The sequence below is a fragment of the Paramisgurnus dabryanus genome, chromosome 23 (assembly GCF_030506205.2).
Source record: "Paramisgurnus dabryanus chromosome 23, PD_genome_1.1, whole genome shotgun sequence".
NCBI classification, from domain to species: domain Eukaryota; kingdom Metazoa; phylum Chordata; class Actinopteri; order Cypriniformes; family Cobitidae; genus Paramisgurnus; species Paramisgurnus dabryanus.
Genome location: NC_133359.1, coordinates 25413308 through 25431566, shown reverse-complemented (window position 1 = coordinate 25431566; position 18259 = coordinate 25413308). Strand labels below are relative to the sequence as shown.

General features: G+C 40.9%; 1 gene segment (V, D, J or C); it reads left to right on the top strand.

The window, feature by feature from the left end:
- Positions 1–17241: 17241 nt before the first annotated feature.
- On the top strand, positions 17242–17726 carry LOC135780959 (Ig kappa chain V region S211-like). The segment is given in 2 exon segments: positions 17242–17290; positions 17394–17726. Coding segments are annotated over 2 exon segments (375 nt in total).
- The last annotated feature ends 533 nt before the right edge of the window (positions 17727–18259 follow it).

Sequence of the window (18259 nt, the reverse complement as noted above, 5' to 3'; positions counted from 1 at the left end):
AGTAATGGTGACAGCCTTAAATTCAATGTAGAGATATATGCAGTATAATCCTACAAGCATTTAAAGTGTTCTTTCTTTTCTGCTCTTGTAAGCTCCGCTATGCGCTCGTGCAGTGCGCGCTCTCTTAAGTTGTCCATGTGCATCACCGCTCCCCCAGTTGAGTTCCGCCTTTTGGTTCTGATAACGTGACGTTATTATTTTGTAAACTAACATTTAAGAATCGATTCTTGACATTTGTGAATCGATTCAGAATCGGCCCACGTCCGAATCGCGATTCATCTAAGAATCGATTTTTTTCCCCACCCCTAATCGACGCGGTTCGAGCTCCGTCCACAAGACGGGCTTACGCGCTTAATGAAACCTTTTTCGTCACCCGGTGCTCTTCGCAACGCGAGGACCCCAGAGAATGCCCATTAACATTGTGCTTTTATATCTTCTACATAGGTAAGATGGTAGACTGTCCCTCCGCCATTAAAGTTGATATCGCCGCTATTTCTGCTCATCACTCACTTATCAACGGCAGATCAGTTGGCCAGCATGATTTGGTTATTACATTTTAAGAGGCGCTCGCAGGCTAAACCCCTGGCGCCCTCCCTCTTTCATCCTGAGACCTGTCCATGGTGCTGAAGCCTACAGGTTCCCCATTTGAGCCTTTGCAGTCTGCGAGTCTGAAGTTTTTTATCAATGAAAACTCTGACTCTGCTAGCATTGGCCCCCATGAAGAGAGTAGGGGATTTACATGCATTCTCTGTTGACGATTCGTCCCTTTAGTTTGGTCCTGCTGTCTCACTGAGACCCAGACCAGGCTACGTGCCCAAAGTTCCCACCACTCCCTTCAGAGATCAGGTGGTGAGCTTGCAAGCGCTGCCCCCGGAGGAGGCAGACCCAACCATGGCTTTGTTGTGCCCCGTACGCGCACTGCGACTCTACATGGCTCGCACGCAAAGCCTCAGGACCTCAGACCAGCTCTTTGTTTGTTACGGTGATCAGCAGAGAGGGAAGGCTGTCACTAAGCAGAGGATGTCTCTTTGGATAGTTGTTACTATCGCCCTGGCTTATAATCTGCAGGGTATTCTTGCCCCTTTAATTTGAGAGCGCACTTCACACGGAGTGTTGCCTCATCTTGGGCTATCGCTCATGGTTCCTCGCTAACAGACATCTACAGAGCTGCTGGTTGGGTGACACCTATTACGTTCATTAGATTTTCAGTGTTCGTATCGAGCCTGTATCCTCTCGTGTTTTTTCCTCACCAGGGAGAGCATGGAGAGCAGACTCGCAAGTCGGCTTGCAGACTCGCAAGTCGGCTTGCAGCCTCCGACTGGTGCTCTAAATTGAGTTTCAGTATGGAAGGCAATCAGAGCAAAAATGCGTAATGGTTTGAATTGCTCTTCCTCCGCTGCCTTGGCAGCCTTTGTTGCGGAGCATTGGCTGTCAGCCTTTCACTAGCTGTATCCTCGGGAACCTACGTGTCTGGCTCGGGCTCCATATTGCGTCCCACCGGGTTCCTTTGTGAGTATTTTTCCGTGGGGTTAATCCTACTAGCCCACGTTTCCCTCAGCAGAGCACTGCTTTGCTTATACAGCCACTGCTGTCTTTATTTTTATGGTCCACCATTAGCCCTTAAGAGGGGCGGTGGCTTCCGCAGCGTTCCTATCCCGCTCAGGTAGGGCGCTTCCCAGTCGCTGGCACTTCTGTGGGGTTAAAGGAACATCTAGTGCCCGGCCTTTCTGCTTTATCCTATTCCTCCATTCCTTAAGGGGATTTGGAGGGTTTTTCTGCAGACACTGGAAGAGGTCAGCCCTAGTGGCGTTTTGGTAGGGATTCCCAATTCTTCGGTCACGACGTGACGTCGTAGTGACCGACTGAAAGGGAACGTCTCGGTTACGGATGTAACCCTCGTTCCCTGAAGGAGGTAACGGAGACGTCACGTCCCGTCGCCACAGGGCTGCTCCCTGCTGTTTATTGACCGGTCACTTTCTCCCGGCTTTCTCAGCGAAAAGAAGCTAATTTCCATATTTGCACCTGCTGCTTATAAAGGCACCTGGCGGGGCGGCGCCAGCATTATGCAAATATCTCAATGCCAAGTTCATTGGCGTTTTAGTAGTATACGAAGCAGATTGGTCTCTCTAAGCGAGTTCCCAATTCGTCGGTCACGACGTGACGTCTCCGTTCCCTCCTTCAGGGAACGAGGGTTACATCCGTAACCGAGACGTTCTCAAACTAAAAGCTGTGCTGGACTTTAAATTGTGGTTTAAAGAAGGACTTTTATTTTGATAAAGTTTTTACTTTTTCCATATTTTTCCTATTGTTTCCTGTTTTAAGAGGAAGTAGGCCATATTACTTTAGTGCTTTAGTTTTTACAAGGTTCTCCATGTGGTTGCAGTCTCCCACATCATCATGCCATTCAAAGCCTTTTGAAATGCAATATCTGTAAGTGAGTACTTTATGAGTACTTCATTGCTGTGCTACCTCTTATAGCATTCAGTTAAGCATGTTTGTAACTTTCTATTTAAGTTTGCAAAGTATTCATCTATGCTGTTGATATAACACTATATTGTTGGCTTGTATTTGCCTTGTGTACTTCAGAATGCTCATTTATTTGATGATTTGCTAACTTTATGAAAATTATAATTTTGTATTTTTCTATTCTTTGTAGTTTCACACTTTTCAAGATTAAACTTCATTAACTGCATTTTTTGTGTAGTTTAATGTGGAAGTGTTAAGCGGTTGGATAACTGGATTTATTGACAGTGAGGCCAGTGAAAGCAGCGTTTACGAACGACTCCGTTTATGAGGGTCGAAAACAGTGGCGTAATCTAACTGAAAGGCGCAAACGTGGCAAAAGTAATGCGTTAAGGTAAACACATGAATGTAAACATAGCATACTCCCTGTAATACACTAATCTTTGGCCGTTTTCAGCACCATTTTTTGCGCATTCCAGGACCTAACCCCTCTGCTCTAATAGGCATTTTGCGGCACCTTTCACTGCATGAAAAGTGGGATTTTCGTCCCCGTAAGCGCCTGTAGGCTCCCGAAAATCTCCCGAATTTTCGGCAGCTTTCCTCAATTTACCAGCAGCGAGCGTCGCGTTTGTCTGTGTCACAAGTTGTCGTAAACGAACCATGACGTAGTTGGAGAGCCCCGCGCGGGTGCGATGCCTCTAATTAGCATATGAATAGCAGTGAAACCTCTGCCGGCCAGGTAGAGCGTTTCTGGTCTAATTAGCATGTGAATAGCAGCGAAACTAGAGTAACGGCCCACTTGAATGTAATCACTCAGTATTGGCTGAAGTCACAACTTTTAAACAAGTAAAATCCCCCGTGAATGGTTGGCAGATCACTTCAAACCAATCACAAGGGATTTTTCTTGTTTAAAAGTAGTGGCTTCAGCCAATACCGAGTGAGTAAATTCAAGTCAGGCCGTTACTCTAAAGAGGGGGGTTATTGGGCACCCTTGCTCATTATAAATGTAACCCCCAATAACAATAATAAATATATAATTTATGTTATAATTTATTATATATTAATGTCATTGTGCTATGTACTACATTATTCACACCATCAAGGAATATAAGAGAAAACAAAGAGGTTTATTTATAAACACACAGCTGTTTATTCAAAGAAAGAGCTTTATTTATAAACACACATCTATTAAGTCAAAGAAAGAGCTTTAATTATAAACGCACATCTATTAAGTCAAAGAAAGAGCTTTAATTGTAAACACACAACTATGTACAAAGCAGCATAATGTCTCTTATGTTCTCCAAACACGTCAAAAAGTGCGAGACATGCGGGAAAGATCCCTAAAAAACTTTAAAGTGATCAAGTGTGGGAAAAAAAATCCTCAAAAACGTTGAAAAAAAGAGTCACTTTTGCAGGTGCATATGGCGAGTTGCCAGAGAAAAACAACAACTCTAAAACGTTGGGGAAAAGTGTCACTTTTGCAGGCGTATATGGTGAGTTTCCCTGTATTTTGGTGTCGCCTCTAATCTGGATTGCAGCGTTGCACAGAGCTCGGAGAGTTCAAGGCTGCGAGAGGGCGGTGGCCGCACAATCCATCCAGACACCCCGTCAACAATGCCGTCTTCCTCATCAGACATGAGATCTATGGTGGCGCACCTCCAAATTTCCATTTCATCCTCAGCCAGCACACTTCGTCTCGCTTCCAGCAACTGTAATACAATCAATAAAGACAATAAGTGACCTGAAAAATACTCACATTGACAAAAAACTGATCTAATATAATAAATCTTACCCTTTTTCTTCTGGATCGACTCAGAGCTAAACTTTTCGCATTTTCCGCCCGCGATGCGAGTTCAGGTTGTTTGTATCTGAAGCTCCGGCGTACCGACTCATAATACGTCTTACAGGCAGCTGGAAAACAATTAAATAATACTGGTATTAATAAAAACAGTCACGGTACAATTAAACAAGAAATGAGGAAAAACATTAGTTTTACAGAGAAGTTATACTTACAAACAATGTCGTCACTCTCAGCGGTTAAATCGGGACTTGCTGAAACAGCCCCAAGCAAATAGGAGGTCACGGCTTCGTTGTGAGGCGACGTTAGTCTGGAAACAAAATGTGCGGGTTTAAGCTCAGATCGATCAACGTATCTATTTCCTTATACAAGAATAAAAAAAACATTCTTTAAATCATAACGTTACATTACCCTTGCTCTGGTTCATAGCGCCTGCAGTTTGCCTCAGAGTTATGAAGACGCCGTACATCCTGAAAATTACAAGACAAAAAAACACCTCTAAGTTATAAAACACACACTGGTTCTGCTAACGTTACTTTTAGCTTGGGCTACTTAAAAAATATGCTTATACATAAAGTTATTCTTACCGCAATCTTGGGATTGTGCACGCGTCTTCTCTTCTTGGAGTTATTTTCTTCCACAGTACCGTTACAGTTTTTCGACTCCAAAGCAGCCAACCTATCCTCAATGGTCAGCAACCTGGAGTTTACTGCGGCAAACTGCCCATTCACATTGGCAAACTGCTCATTCACATTGGAAGTAAGCAGAGTAAGCTGACGAGACAGTCCACTCAAAGCATTCAGCAGTTTCTTCTCATCGGTCAGCGGACTGGATGAAAGGGGTTGGTTGCGTCCATGCAGCGGAGTTGAAGGAGAGCTGAAGGCTAGACGCCGTCCTGCCATTGTAGATCTCACGAAAGCGCAAAGTAGCAAAAACACAGGAAATGTAGAAAATTTTTTGAGAACAAACACCAAACTGTGTCTGTTATATGCTCGTCTTGTACCGCTGTATGACTCGTCATAGGCCGTGACCTCGCACGTGATTGGACGAAGGCGACAATCTCGTCTGGCTCCTCCAATCACATGGGAGGTTATTGTTATAAGGAAGATCTCGCGAGACGTGCGCGCATGCGTATATGATATAAACAAGCGCGGTGTGCCTGAAGCTCTGTGTGATATCAACACAGTGTGCTGTCAGTTGAAAGATGGAAGTCCCAAGACTGAAGAAACGACCTCGCCGCTTCTGTGAACATTGCAACACTGAACTGTGTCACACACAGTATTTTGACCACAGAAAGCGCTTTTTCAAAAATGGAGTTTGGGAGAAAAAATCCAAAAGGGCTACGTCAGATAACGTACTGAGCCAGCTGCTGTCCAGTCATGAATCCGCTGTGAGTGATGTACCGTCAATGTGTAAAGACCCGGAAGATAACTTTACTGGAGTTAGAGAGATTGGTGGACGTGAAATGCACTCCGAGGACCCAGAAAAAGAATTGATTGAAAAATTTGAAGAAACGCACCCAGCAAATATCAGTTCAGACAACGGTGAACTTAATTACATATTTTTTATATTAGCTTTGCTTGGTTTACGTATGTTACAATATTTTAAACAATACTAAAACATATCAACAAGTAAAATAAAATCAACAAGTTAAACAAAAAAGTTTTGAATATACTATATCAAAAAGTAGTCTTCCAGCAAGTTTTATCCATTGTGGTAGCCCTTGCTAACAAAAAGGTTGGAGACCCCTTGTTAAATGTGGTTGATTTTCACTGTTGTTGTTATTGTAATAGTAATTTATAATTAAATAGGAATATCGCGTTTTAATGCATAACAATATCTTGTTATTGTTGTTTTTCAGACGAAACAGCAGATGATCAAAGCATTCATCTTTTCCTGGACTCCAGCGATCCAGAGTCATATCCATCAATAGACTGGAAGTAGCAGATCGATACCTGCAGACATTTCTCTCAAAATTTGTCGAACTCTTTGGCCCATTGCACTGCACCCCCAACATGCATCTACATCTTCATTTGAAAGAGTGCATGTTGGATTATGGACCAGTTTATTCTTTTTGGTGTTTTTCATTCGAGCGTTTTAATGGAATACTGGGAAAGTTTAATAACAACAACAGGGCAATTGAAGTCCAGATTATGAGGCAATTTCTGCAGGGCCAACAACTTCGTATGCCATGGACATGTGAATATGGGGCTGAATTTGGCAGTATTTTAGGAAAACAAATGGTTGGGACTTTGTCATGCAATGACACAGCTGATATGCTTTATGTGAAACACAGTGTTTTGGTGTCAGCAGAAAGACTTCTCTTTGAAAACTGCACAGTGGTGCCTCTGACTCCATTCCACCAGACAATCTTGGATGAGCCTGACAGACATGCAATATTGACAATGTATCACCAGATGTACCCTTGTGTCACTGACGTTGACCGTTTTGCCATGACATGCAAACGGGTAACATGTCTGAATGTAACTTACTCAATTGATGGATCTAGAGCAGAAAGGTCAGCATATGCAAGGCCGCCTTAATGCACGGGCTTACCTGGGCTGAAGCCCAGGGGCCTCCCAAGTTCAGGGGCCTCCCAAGTTCACGTTTATATTGTTTTGTAACTTGTCAGGTTATCTGTCAATCACTCTAACTGCACGTTACATGGCTGCTGATTGGTCCGTGGTAACTTACCTTGAAATAAAATATCAGACGTAACAGATTTTTCTATTCCGCGTAATGTAATTAAGTGCGCATTGTCAACTTGGCATTCCTGCATGTTAGACTGAGTATGACAGAGAAACGGGAAATAATCCACCAACAAATGAAAGAGTAATTTCTGAAATTTCATAATAAGCACTGCAGGTCTCTCTCTTTTGCGCGCGCGCTCGCCCGCTCTCTCTGTGCTCGTGCAGCACCTCATATCTGAGTCTCTGGCATGCAGAAGTCTCTCCAACTGTGCGCCAGATACTGTGCCGCCAAATAAAGAAAGGAGTTTCCGAACATATTAATGCTGTTCGTTGTTATAAAGTTTAAGTTTACTCGCGTTTATATCAGTGACGCGTGCGCAGCTGGAGCGCTGTAGTTTGACGCGATGTTAGCTCACAGTACACACATCTGTTGGTTTAGAAAGACGACGCAACGGTATGTGCAAGTCAAAGCGCGACAAGACCATCTCAAATAATCATCCCCTGATCGCACCATTCATATTTATAATCTTCTTATCTAAAGATCTTATATACATGTATGTTCCCTGTCTGTTTTGTGCATATTCATACGTGTTCGTTTTACATGCGTATGCATAAATACTAAATACAATGCATACTATATCTTCAATAGCCTATAAATAACTGATTAAAAAACAAGATTCTGTCTATAAAGACTTATATTTTGTTAACATTAATGCATTTTCACTTTAAAACTAACTCAGGGAACAGACTTGTCATACCCAGCATCATTTCTGCCTGTTGAGCGCATTGCTGGGAGATTTGTGGTTCACACATCCACTGTGCATTTAAGCAAGACCAAAGAAAAGGTCACTGTAGTCATGCCACTATGCACAGTATTTGAACTGTGATGTAATTGCACAAGTTTCCTTCCTTCATCCCCATCTGGACAGACATTTTGTTGTTTTTGACATGTTGTTTGATGTTGTTTGCATAGAATGTACAAATTGCGCCTGATTAAAACTATTAAAATTGTTGAAATAAATTGTTTTGTGTATCTTTTTTTACCTAATAGTGGTTATTGGTAATGACATGCAGAGTAATTAATCTACACTGTTAGCCTGGACCAATTGAATCTACTTAAAGGGATAGTTCACTTTAAATTGAAAATTCTGTCATCATTACTCCTCCTCATGTTGTTCTAAACCTGTATGAATTTCTTTTTTCTGATGAACACAAAAGATATTTTGAGAAATTATGAACATTGAACTTAAATATAATTTGTACTAGCCCGTATAATAAAATTGGAACAAACTTGGTTGCCCTAAAAAAATAAATAATGTGAACTAAAACAAGTATATTTAACTTAAAATTTCTAATAGTTACAATATTATTCAGAAAGTGCATTAAACTTAATTTTAAGTTAATTTTGAATTACTCTGTCCAACATCTCTGCTTAGTTAAAGGTAGGGTAACAGATTTGATCCTGAAACATTTTTAGTTATGCTGGTTAAAAGTCTCCTCACATTCTGATAGCAATTACTGTGTTAAGTTGTTTAAATGTATTTGTAAAAATGTATGTCATCTGTGAAAGGCGTAGGACCAAAAAATGTTCAACAAATCATAGATTTCGGTCCGAACGGACGTTTCCTTTTATGTCCCTCATACGTAAGCGTAATTTGAATTCCCACCGCGCAGCAAGTCCACGCAGATACCATACGTCATCGGCGCGTTCACGTGCGCTCTGTCTGTAAACCTACACAGGAGCAACAAAACTAAATGCATCTTTTATAACAACAACAGCAAAAACTGCCTGGATCAGCAAGAGCAAAAACCCAAATTAACATCTGTAACTTTACTGCTTTACAACGAGATGCAAACAGCTACAGGAGGCAAAGGGTCTGAAAGGGTCGTTGCACTGTTTATTTTGGTAAGGTAGGTACGCGATATGTTTGTATTGAGATAGATTCAGATATTCTACTTTGATGAAACGTTGTGTTGCTTATGAAATTTGTGTTCGTTTTCCGGATTAGCATAACGATATAGTTACTACGTCTACACAACCGAACGTGTGCTTAAACTAATTCTGATGTAAACCAGTTGTTTATGTTGGTTATTTTGGAAGTGTTATTCGCTTTGTACTGCAAAGTTTTCTCACTGCTGAATGAGACATGAGATGTGAACGTCTGATCTGTGCGTGTTCATGTGTTATGAAAGAGGCGTGACTTTGGATGGCGATTTGACTTGAGGGTGGGATCGGGATTTCATTGCTAGGCGGCTACCGTTAGCATTTTTCAAAATGTGTTACCCTACCTTTAACTTAGTTTAAAGATTTTCTATTTTTATAATATTTTTTATAATTCTTAAAATTTTATATTTATAATTCTCTTAGTGTTATAAATGGTATTGTAACACAAAACTCATGACTAAGTCAATCATTGAATAAACTTGATTTTCCCCTGAAACACACACAAAACTGCGTTTTTGACAACAATTGTCAGTACTGTGGAGAAAAATACAATACAATGTGGTGTTTGTGTCAATAAACACTGATCACCTGAACGGTGACTTTCAGTTCAAAAATGGTAATGTATCATTTGCACCTTAACGGTAAATAACGCAACAGTCGCAATGTTGTCGGTGTCGGCTAATACATCCTTCCCTCGCATCTCCAAAGCGGAGCGTACAAGTCCCAGATATACGGCGCACCGCTCGCGGCAGTTGGGGTGCTATGCACACCCCTGAGACTGCAAGCCCGTCATACGTGGCTGCTCATCCCGTGCTGGGGGCATTGTATGTGCTACATAATGCCAGGAGACCCGACTCAGGGGCATATCTTGCTATCAGAAATGCTGGGTCTGCCACGGGGTAAAATTGAAATGACACGCAGGTGTAATGGTTACACAGTGTATGCCGTTGCGCCACGCTCTCCTCGAGACTCGATCGTAAAACCAATGCTGAAGCGGTCTCATATAAAGCGGCTCGAGCAGATGTCACGCCGCAGCTGCTGCCATATGTCCAGGAGCTTCTGAAATTGTTTCAGAGGGACCGCGTCCTTCCCTCGAATTAAACCGAGGCAAGTCAGAACTGACTGGTTGCGCGCTCTTGTAAAACACGCCAATAAATCGATCGAGTCTATTTCCATACTGAGAAAAGGATCCTCTGCACGGGGCAAAGTTGCTCTTTTCCCAGCTGACCTGATGACTTAAACGAGCGAGATGCTGAAGCATTAAATCTCTGTGTTCGTGCACGTCTGCCGAGAACGAGCCATTATAGTTGACGTAAATATAAGCAGAATGCGAACAACGCTCTCTCTCTCTCTGAGATTTTAATGCCATGACTAGCACATGGAGACATGGAGAGAGAGAGACAGCTCGAATGGTGTACTTAGTATTAGTATGTCCACTCCATGAACGCAGAGCGAAAAACGGTCTAAGGCGAGGGGAGATGGACACACGAAGTACACGTCAACAGGTCTATGCTGCAAACCGATCTGAATATTGAAATACGAGCCTCGGCGTCTCATCCTAAAGGATCACATTTGTAGAGCCGGTGCGTAAATAAATCGGTCGTAACCCACCGCGTATTTTGGGTACTGTGAGATAAAGGCTGGAAAAACCCTATCATCATTCTCGGTAAGAGGGACCGGCTCGAAACGTCCTTCGCCAGCAGGACATCGACTTTTGCACGCAGTACATGTGCATCGGACGCTTTCACTATAGTGAAACGAATGCCCGAGAATTGGGGGAGTGCCGGTAATTGTATTACGTAACCGAGGCGGATAGTGCGTAAAACCCAACGAGACGGGCTGGGAACTGAAGCGAAGCATCCCGGGACCGTACGAGGAGAATTAACGACACTACCGAAGTACCCGCGGTGGGGCAGCGAAGCGAGACAGGTGATACTGCCGGTGCGACTGCTGTAACAGCATAAACATCTACAGTATGTGTGTGTGAGACACTGACCTGAGCCCGCTGAGGGTGACGGTCGTCTGGTCTCCTCTGCGGAGAGCGCAGACTCCGATGAGGGTGCTGGTGGTCCGGTCTCCTCAGTGGAGAGCTCGGACTCCTCAGGACACCCGCTGGCGATAGAGGAGAGGTAGGGTGAGCAGGTTTACGCTCACGGCTCTCTCGATCCTCCGGAGACCTGGAGAGGAAAGAGGAATGCACTCTTATGTGTGGTTAAGTGGGTACCGGCTGGACAGCCGGTGGAACATATGCAAACCAAGGATTTTCCACCCGACCCTCTACCGGGGGAAGGAGCGAATCACTGTCTCCTGAAGAGTGATCCTCTGCCACTCCGGGTCGCCCGTCTCTGGCCACTTAAACTCCCGATTTTCACGGGAAGCGGCTAAGCGGGCGGGGCGAGCTGCTGACGACCGGTTCCCCTGCGCTGCCGAGATGGGGTCCGAGGAGGGGAACGGAGGTGGCCGCCGCAGGACGCCGACGGCGAGAGGCAGACTGAGGAGCCGGCGTTGGTGGACCAGGGCAGCTCTCATCCGTCGGGGCACGACCTAGGAGATCGCCTCAGTCTGCGCAGCGGAGCTGTACGACTCCCCGGGCTCGCCGAAGAGGCCGGTCTGTGAGACAGGAGCATTCATGAAGTTGTTCCGTCATATAAGCCAGACATAGCCAAAGGTGGCGATCTTGAACTCTGTGGTGGACATCGCACGACTGAAGGTCGCGGCTTCCCTCGTATATCTCTAAAGCCTTCGTTTGGTGAACCTGCAGTACGTTAATGCGTGCAGGGCTGAAGCCGCATCTCCGCATGCCTGATGGGCAGCGCCCGTAACCGGACGACTGTCTATACAAACACGGGAGGGAAGGGTTGGGAGGTCCCTCCAGGAACGCAGCTGCATCGCAACCCCCCGCTCAACTGAAGGGATCCCCCTTAGCGGCTCCGTTAGTGAGGGAGATGAGGGGTGAAGCTGAACGGCCGAGACGGCCGCAAATCACGTCAGCTCTTCGTGCCGTCGGGAAAGGCAGGCACAGGAGGTGAGGACCGTAGAGGCCCGGGCAGCTCCGGAGTACCAATCATGTGGGCGGGACGGTTCGGGCGGAGAGGAATTAACCCCTCCAACTCTACCGTTTCCGCCGCTCGAGCGGGCACGGCCGCCATCTCCGGGACGACTCCGCCTCGGAGGGAAAAAATGGGCACCCCTCTGATGCTGTAGAAGTGACGGGACCAGAAGGAGGTCCAATGGATTCGGCAGAAATCGCAGAACACGACTCTGCAGTCTCCACCGGAGCCTCAACCGGCTGAGGATGAGAAGGCCGGTAGGTGAAGGACGCATCCTCCGTCCTACTCAGCGTAGTGATGCGAAGAGCGTCCTGCGAGCGCTTGACAGCCGCACCACGGCGGCGTTCAGCACTGCAAAGGCGCGGACGCCGTTCCCGTAGAAACGACAGTCGTCTCCGCAATCCAAGAGGGTTATGCTCTCACAGAGAGAGCAAAAGCTCTCCACGAACGCAGCCTCGGAGTGCTCGATGCCATAGCACGAAGACAGCGCTCGTGACCGTCACTGGAATCCCTGTACTTCTCGCATCCAAGATCGCACGGAGGAAAAGCTATCCTGAAAAGGACGCTGATCTCCGAATATACGAGAGAGTGGCTGTCTTTAAAAAGACACAGAGCTCTCACGTATCACTCTTTAGGAAAATCACTCTTAGGTGCTCAGCTGATGATGCGCACAGGGAGAGGCAACGCACACACTAAACTCAAAACAAAAAAGATGCAGAGCAGTGGAATACTGCGAGCGTCCGCTGTGTCAGTACTGCTTGTCAATCAACTTCAGCAACCGTTCCCAGAAGAGCAGAGAGTAGCTTCTCAGTAGCAGATAATGCCGGCTTTCGAAGCGAAAAAGCTAATTTCCATATTTGCACCTGTGGCTTATATACGCACCTGGCGGGGCGGCGCCAGCATTATGCAAATATCTCAATGCCAAGTTCATTGGCGTTTTAGTAGAGTACGAAGCAGATTGGTCTCTCTAAGCGAGTTCCCAATTCGTCGGTCACGACGTGACGTCGTAGTGACCGACTGAAAGGGAACTCACACAAGAAAGTTAAAAACTCTTTTCATGTTAAAAATTAAGAAAGTTTAGGTCTCCTGAAGAAGTTTTAGGTTTTTTAATCATATAGCTGCATTAAATGGCTAATATCATTTTTGTCATGGTTATCTCAAGACTTTGAATCACAGAAATACTATTTGTACTTTAATGAAAATATCAATGAAAAAATGTAGAAAGGCAGTTTCCTGGATAGGGTTTATATAAATTAAAGACTAGGGCTTAATGGTTATTAAAATACTTTTAACAAACATATCTTACAATAAACATTACTGGCGTGCACCTTGAGACAAAACAATGGCACTGATATGTTAAGATATTTCAGTTCAAACTGTTTTCAGTTAAGACAGCTTTACATTTTAGCGTGGGACAAAACTTAAGCTCTGTTTGGGAAACTGAGCCATATTCATGATTATGAAAGAAAATATTAAGAAATGTTGGAAAGGACAGACAGTTGAAGTCTTCATAGTTGTGTCAAACTGTATTGAATTGTATAACATTTATAAATAATATTAATACTAATATTCAAATCATTTTTTACAAGTTTAGTATACACTTAAAAATCATTTATGCCATTAGGTCTTGCACCTGATAATGCTTTCTAACTTGATTTTTAGTCTAAATTAAATTCAAGTGAACATGAAATCAATCACATTACAAACAAACACCTCAATAACAATCTGTTTTAAACAATTTTTAAGCAACTGCAGTTTGAAAAGTGTAACTTACTGTTTACCAAATTCAAAATATTTTGTAACCCAGTTAGTTTTAACACATCAAATAATGCAGCTGCACTTTGTTAACAAATCATAATGTGAGCCTAAAAAAAATATCACAAAGTGTTGAGTTCAAATATTACTCACAACATTTCACCAAAAATCTTAAGCTGTACGCAATGTCTTTCTAATACAAATGAATATGGTAAAACATGCATCACTTTTTGTGTTTCATACCTGATATATATTTTCAAAAACAATGATCTACTTTCTTAAAATTATTATTGAATTATTTACTTACTGCCAACATCGAGTCTGGTGCCGCTGCCGAAAGTCCACCACAGTGATACAAACTAATAGAGCGACTGTACAAAAACCTCTACACACTTGACTGAATACAAACTACAGCAGAATAAACAACACTAACATCACACAACACACAAATATTGTGAAAATCTCTGAATGATTTAAGGTTACCTATAAGAAAAAGAAGTTTATTGAAGTGTGCTATAAGTATACTTCTTTTAAACTTAAAATAAGAAGGTATACTTTCAGTTTACTTTTTATGTACTTCTCTAAAATGTACTTTAGGTACTTCTCAGAAATATACTTAAATTGTACTAAAGTATACTTGACCTATACTGACCGAAATGTCTAAGTATATTTGGCCTATACTTGTTTACTGACATATACTTAAAAGTATGAAGTAAAAATGCAACAACGAAAGCTACATCAAGAAAGCTGCAAAAAGCCATATGAATAGCCCTGGTGAAAAATAAATATACTTTATTGTATTTCAAGTATATTTAACTTTGCAATAGTACATTACAAATATACTTAGAAAGAAATGTACCATATTTGAATATATTGAAAGTATGCTTACAACATATTTGCTTACAATTAAACTTTTAACATATTTCAAAATAATTATAATTTAGTATATTTTCTTAAAGTATACTTTAAAAAATATACTTGGAGTTAAAGTTCTGTGCAATTTTTAAAGTATACTAATTTGAACTTATTTTAAAGTTTATTTTAGGTATACTTTATCTGTTAAAATTATCATTATAATAATGCACTGACAGCATATTTATAAAATACATTATTTAGCATCCTTTAGAAACAGTATATTTTAAGTAAATTTTGAAAGTATATGTAGTGTACAAATGTATATTATCTTTATGGAGAATCGTTAGTGTTAGTAAACTAGTAAGTTATTAATTTTGTGCTGCAGGTATATTTGCAAGTATTATTTTACTATACTTTTAGTTAACTAGTGTACTCATACTGAAAGTGTACATGCAAGTGTTCTGTTAGTGTACTCTTAGTAAACTAGTAAGTTACTAATTGTGTGCTGCAGGTATACTTGCAAGTTTTCTTTTACTATACTTTTAGTTAACTAGTAGTTTACTACTCAACTTTACTTTAAGTGAACTTAACATCATACTATAAATAAAAATATATTGCACTTAAAGTACAATACAATGTTCCTGTGTATTAATTTTTTTACTTGTACCTTTTAATTGTACTTTCAATTTGGAGCTAAATCTTTCGTATGCTATCAGTGAGCTAATCAAACAAAAATAATAAATACAAAAATTATATATATATAATGGGACACTACAGTGGGACACTGTAGAAATTGTGAGTAAAAAAGGAATGGAATAATTTACAAATCTCATAAACTCATATTTTATTCACAATAGAATATAGGCTATCTCTGCCCATCTTGACTTCTGAGAGACACTGCCACACTTTTTATACCCAATCATGTTGCCAATTAAGTTGCAAATTGGTCCTTTAGTTGTTCCTTATATGTAAATTTTTATTGCTACCTGTCCCAACTTTTTGGGAATGTGTATCTCTCATAAAATCCAAATTGAGCCAATATTTGGCATGACATTTCAAAATGTCTCACTTTCAACATTTGATATGTTATCTATATTCTATTGTGAATAAAATATAAGTTTATGAGATTTGTAAATTATTCCATTTCTTTTTTACTCACAATTTCTACAGTGTCCCAACTTTTTCTGATTTGAGGTTGTATATATATATATATATGGCTGAACCCCCTGAATATTAACTTTCGTTCTGGACTCCATTTCCCATAATCCCGCATGCCTGGACTGATTAGTCTGCCACCTGAAACTCATTGGACAGCCTATATAAACTCTCTGGAAACATTCAGTCAGTGCAAAGTCTTGATTTGTACCGGCTGTCATTGCTGAGCGGTTTGCCTGCCTGCTTATCTATCTGTATTTATTAATCTTGATCTGTTTTACCTGGTTTATGAGTACTGTATGTTTGTTGCCTGCCCTGACCCTTTTGTTTCATGACTACGAGATTTGCCTGCCCTACATTGCTGTGTTTGCTGTTGTTTGACCTTGCCTGTTGGAATATGAGTGTGTTTAATAAAAACCTGCAGATGGATCCTCAGTGTCAAAGTGCTTTGTTACACAAGCAGTATACAATAAGTAACCTACTAGTTTACTAAGAGTACCCTAACAGAACACTTGCATTTACACTTTCAGTATATGACTAGTAAACTACTAGTTAACTAAAAGTATATTAAAAGGACACTTGGAATTATACCTGCAGCACACAATAAGTAACCTACTAGTTTACTAAGAGTACACTAACAGAACACTTGCATTTACACTTTCAGTATATGACTAGTAAAATAAGTATATTAAAAGAACACTTGGAAGTATACCTGCAGCACATAATAAGTTACCTACTAGTTTACTAAAAGTACACTAACAGAAGATTTGCATGCACACTTGAAGTATAAGTCTAGAAAACTACTAGTATACTCATGAGTTCACTTGCAGTATAAATGAAGAACTAATTGTGCACTAGTTGTACACTTAAAGTTGACTACTCTTACACTTATAGTACACTTAGAAGTATACTTCTATATACTAAAAGTGGGCCAATTTAGTCCCAAGCGGTATTCAAGGAGTACACTTACAAGTATACTACTAGAACATAAATGTTAGTACACTTACTACATAATGTATACTTAAAACTATACTCCAACATTACTTAAGTATACTTAATAAAATGAACTTGAAGTATACTTCTTTTTCGTAAGGGTAAGAATGCTAAGCACAACACTATTATAAAATCTATTTATGATTTTTTTTTTAATGTATTTTCTCCAGTTTTCTCTCTGTATTTCTCTCTCTGTTCTCATTAATTTACTTGTGTTGTGTGAACACTGCATACACAGCTTTAGATAGATAAATGTTGAATATATTTTGGACATTTGTTTTTACTTTAATTTAAAACTTTATATTTATTTGATATTTATAAGATGTTATTATTATTAATATTTTCAGAATGCAAGTCCACATTGAATAATGATAGTGTAGTAGTCTGTAGGAGCAGAAGTTTCCTGTTGTCTTCTTTGCATTGTGTTGTCATGCTTCAGTGATGTGTGAGTGTTTATAGTGCTGTGAGTTTAACACTTCATGACTGAGATCAGAACAGAACAGAATCTTCATCATCACACAAACCAAAAGAACAACAATGACTTTCATCTTCATCTTCATCTGGACACTCACAGTCTTTACTCAAGGTTTGTGTTGTAACATTTTTATCATGATCATTAATTCATTGAAGAGTGAAATATTGATTTGTTTCAGTGTTGTCTTATATTTCATTCTTGTTGTTTCTTTCAGTGTGTAGAGGACAGTACACTCTTAATCAGAGTCCATCAACAACAGCAGTTCAACCAGGACAACAAGTTCAAATAAACTGTAAAGTCAGCAGTGCAGTGTATAGTAGTAATTGTTTAGCCTGGTACTTACAGAGACCTGGAGAAGCTCCTAAACTCCTCATATATTCTGCAACAACCCTCCAGTCAGGAACTCCATCAAGATTCAGTGGCAGCGGATCAAACACAGATTTCACTTTGACCATCAGTGGAGTTCAGACTGAAGATTCAGGAGTTTATTACTGTCAGAGTTTTCACTATCCAAGTAGCACTTATGTGTACACACAGTGATAAAGAGTGATACAAAAACCTCTGTCAGTCAGACTGCACAGTGACTGAACTCATACACCTGACAGATACTGCAGATGATCATACTACACAATAACACACAACACTGATCGGAGAACACACACAAATATTTTTTATCAGTATTTATAAAGACAAAAATTTTAACAATCATCTATCCAAACTGCTTATGCATATTAATTCCACAGGGAGTGCAGTAGCTTAAAATTATTTGATTATTTGACTAATACGATCATACTTTAGGTTTAATATCAAACTCATTTCTGCTTTATATTCTTCAAACCCCCTATTGAATAATGAAGCTGTTAAGAGCACAACATACACAAACTCTTCAACTTCAAATGAGAATATAAGAGAGGATTTTTTTTTCTGCATTTGTCTGTTCTTGTAATTCAGTGGAAAACAGCAAATCTGATGATCTTTGAATAATTATGATCAAATGCACCAACATTTCTTCAGTGAGTTCAGTGTTCATAGTGGTGAGAATAAAACTTTATACTTTGTTATGAATTGGCTAGCACAATC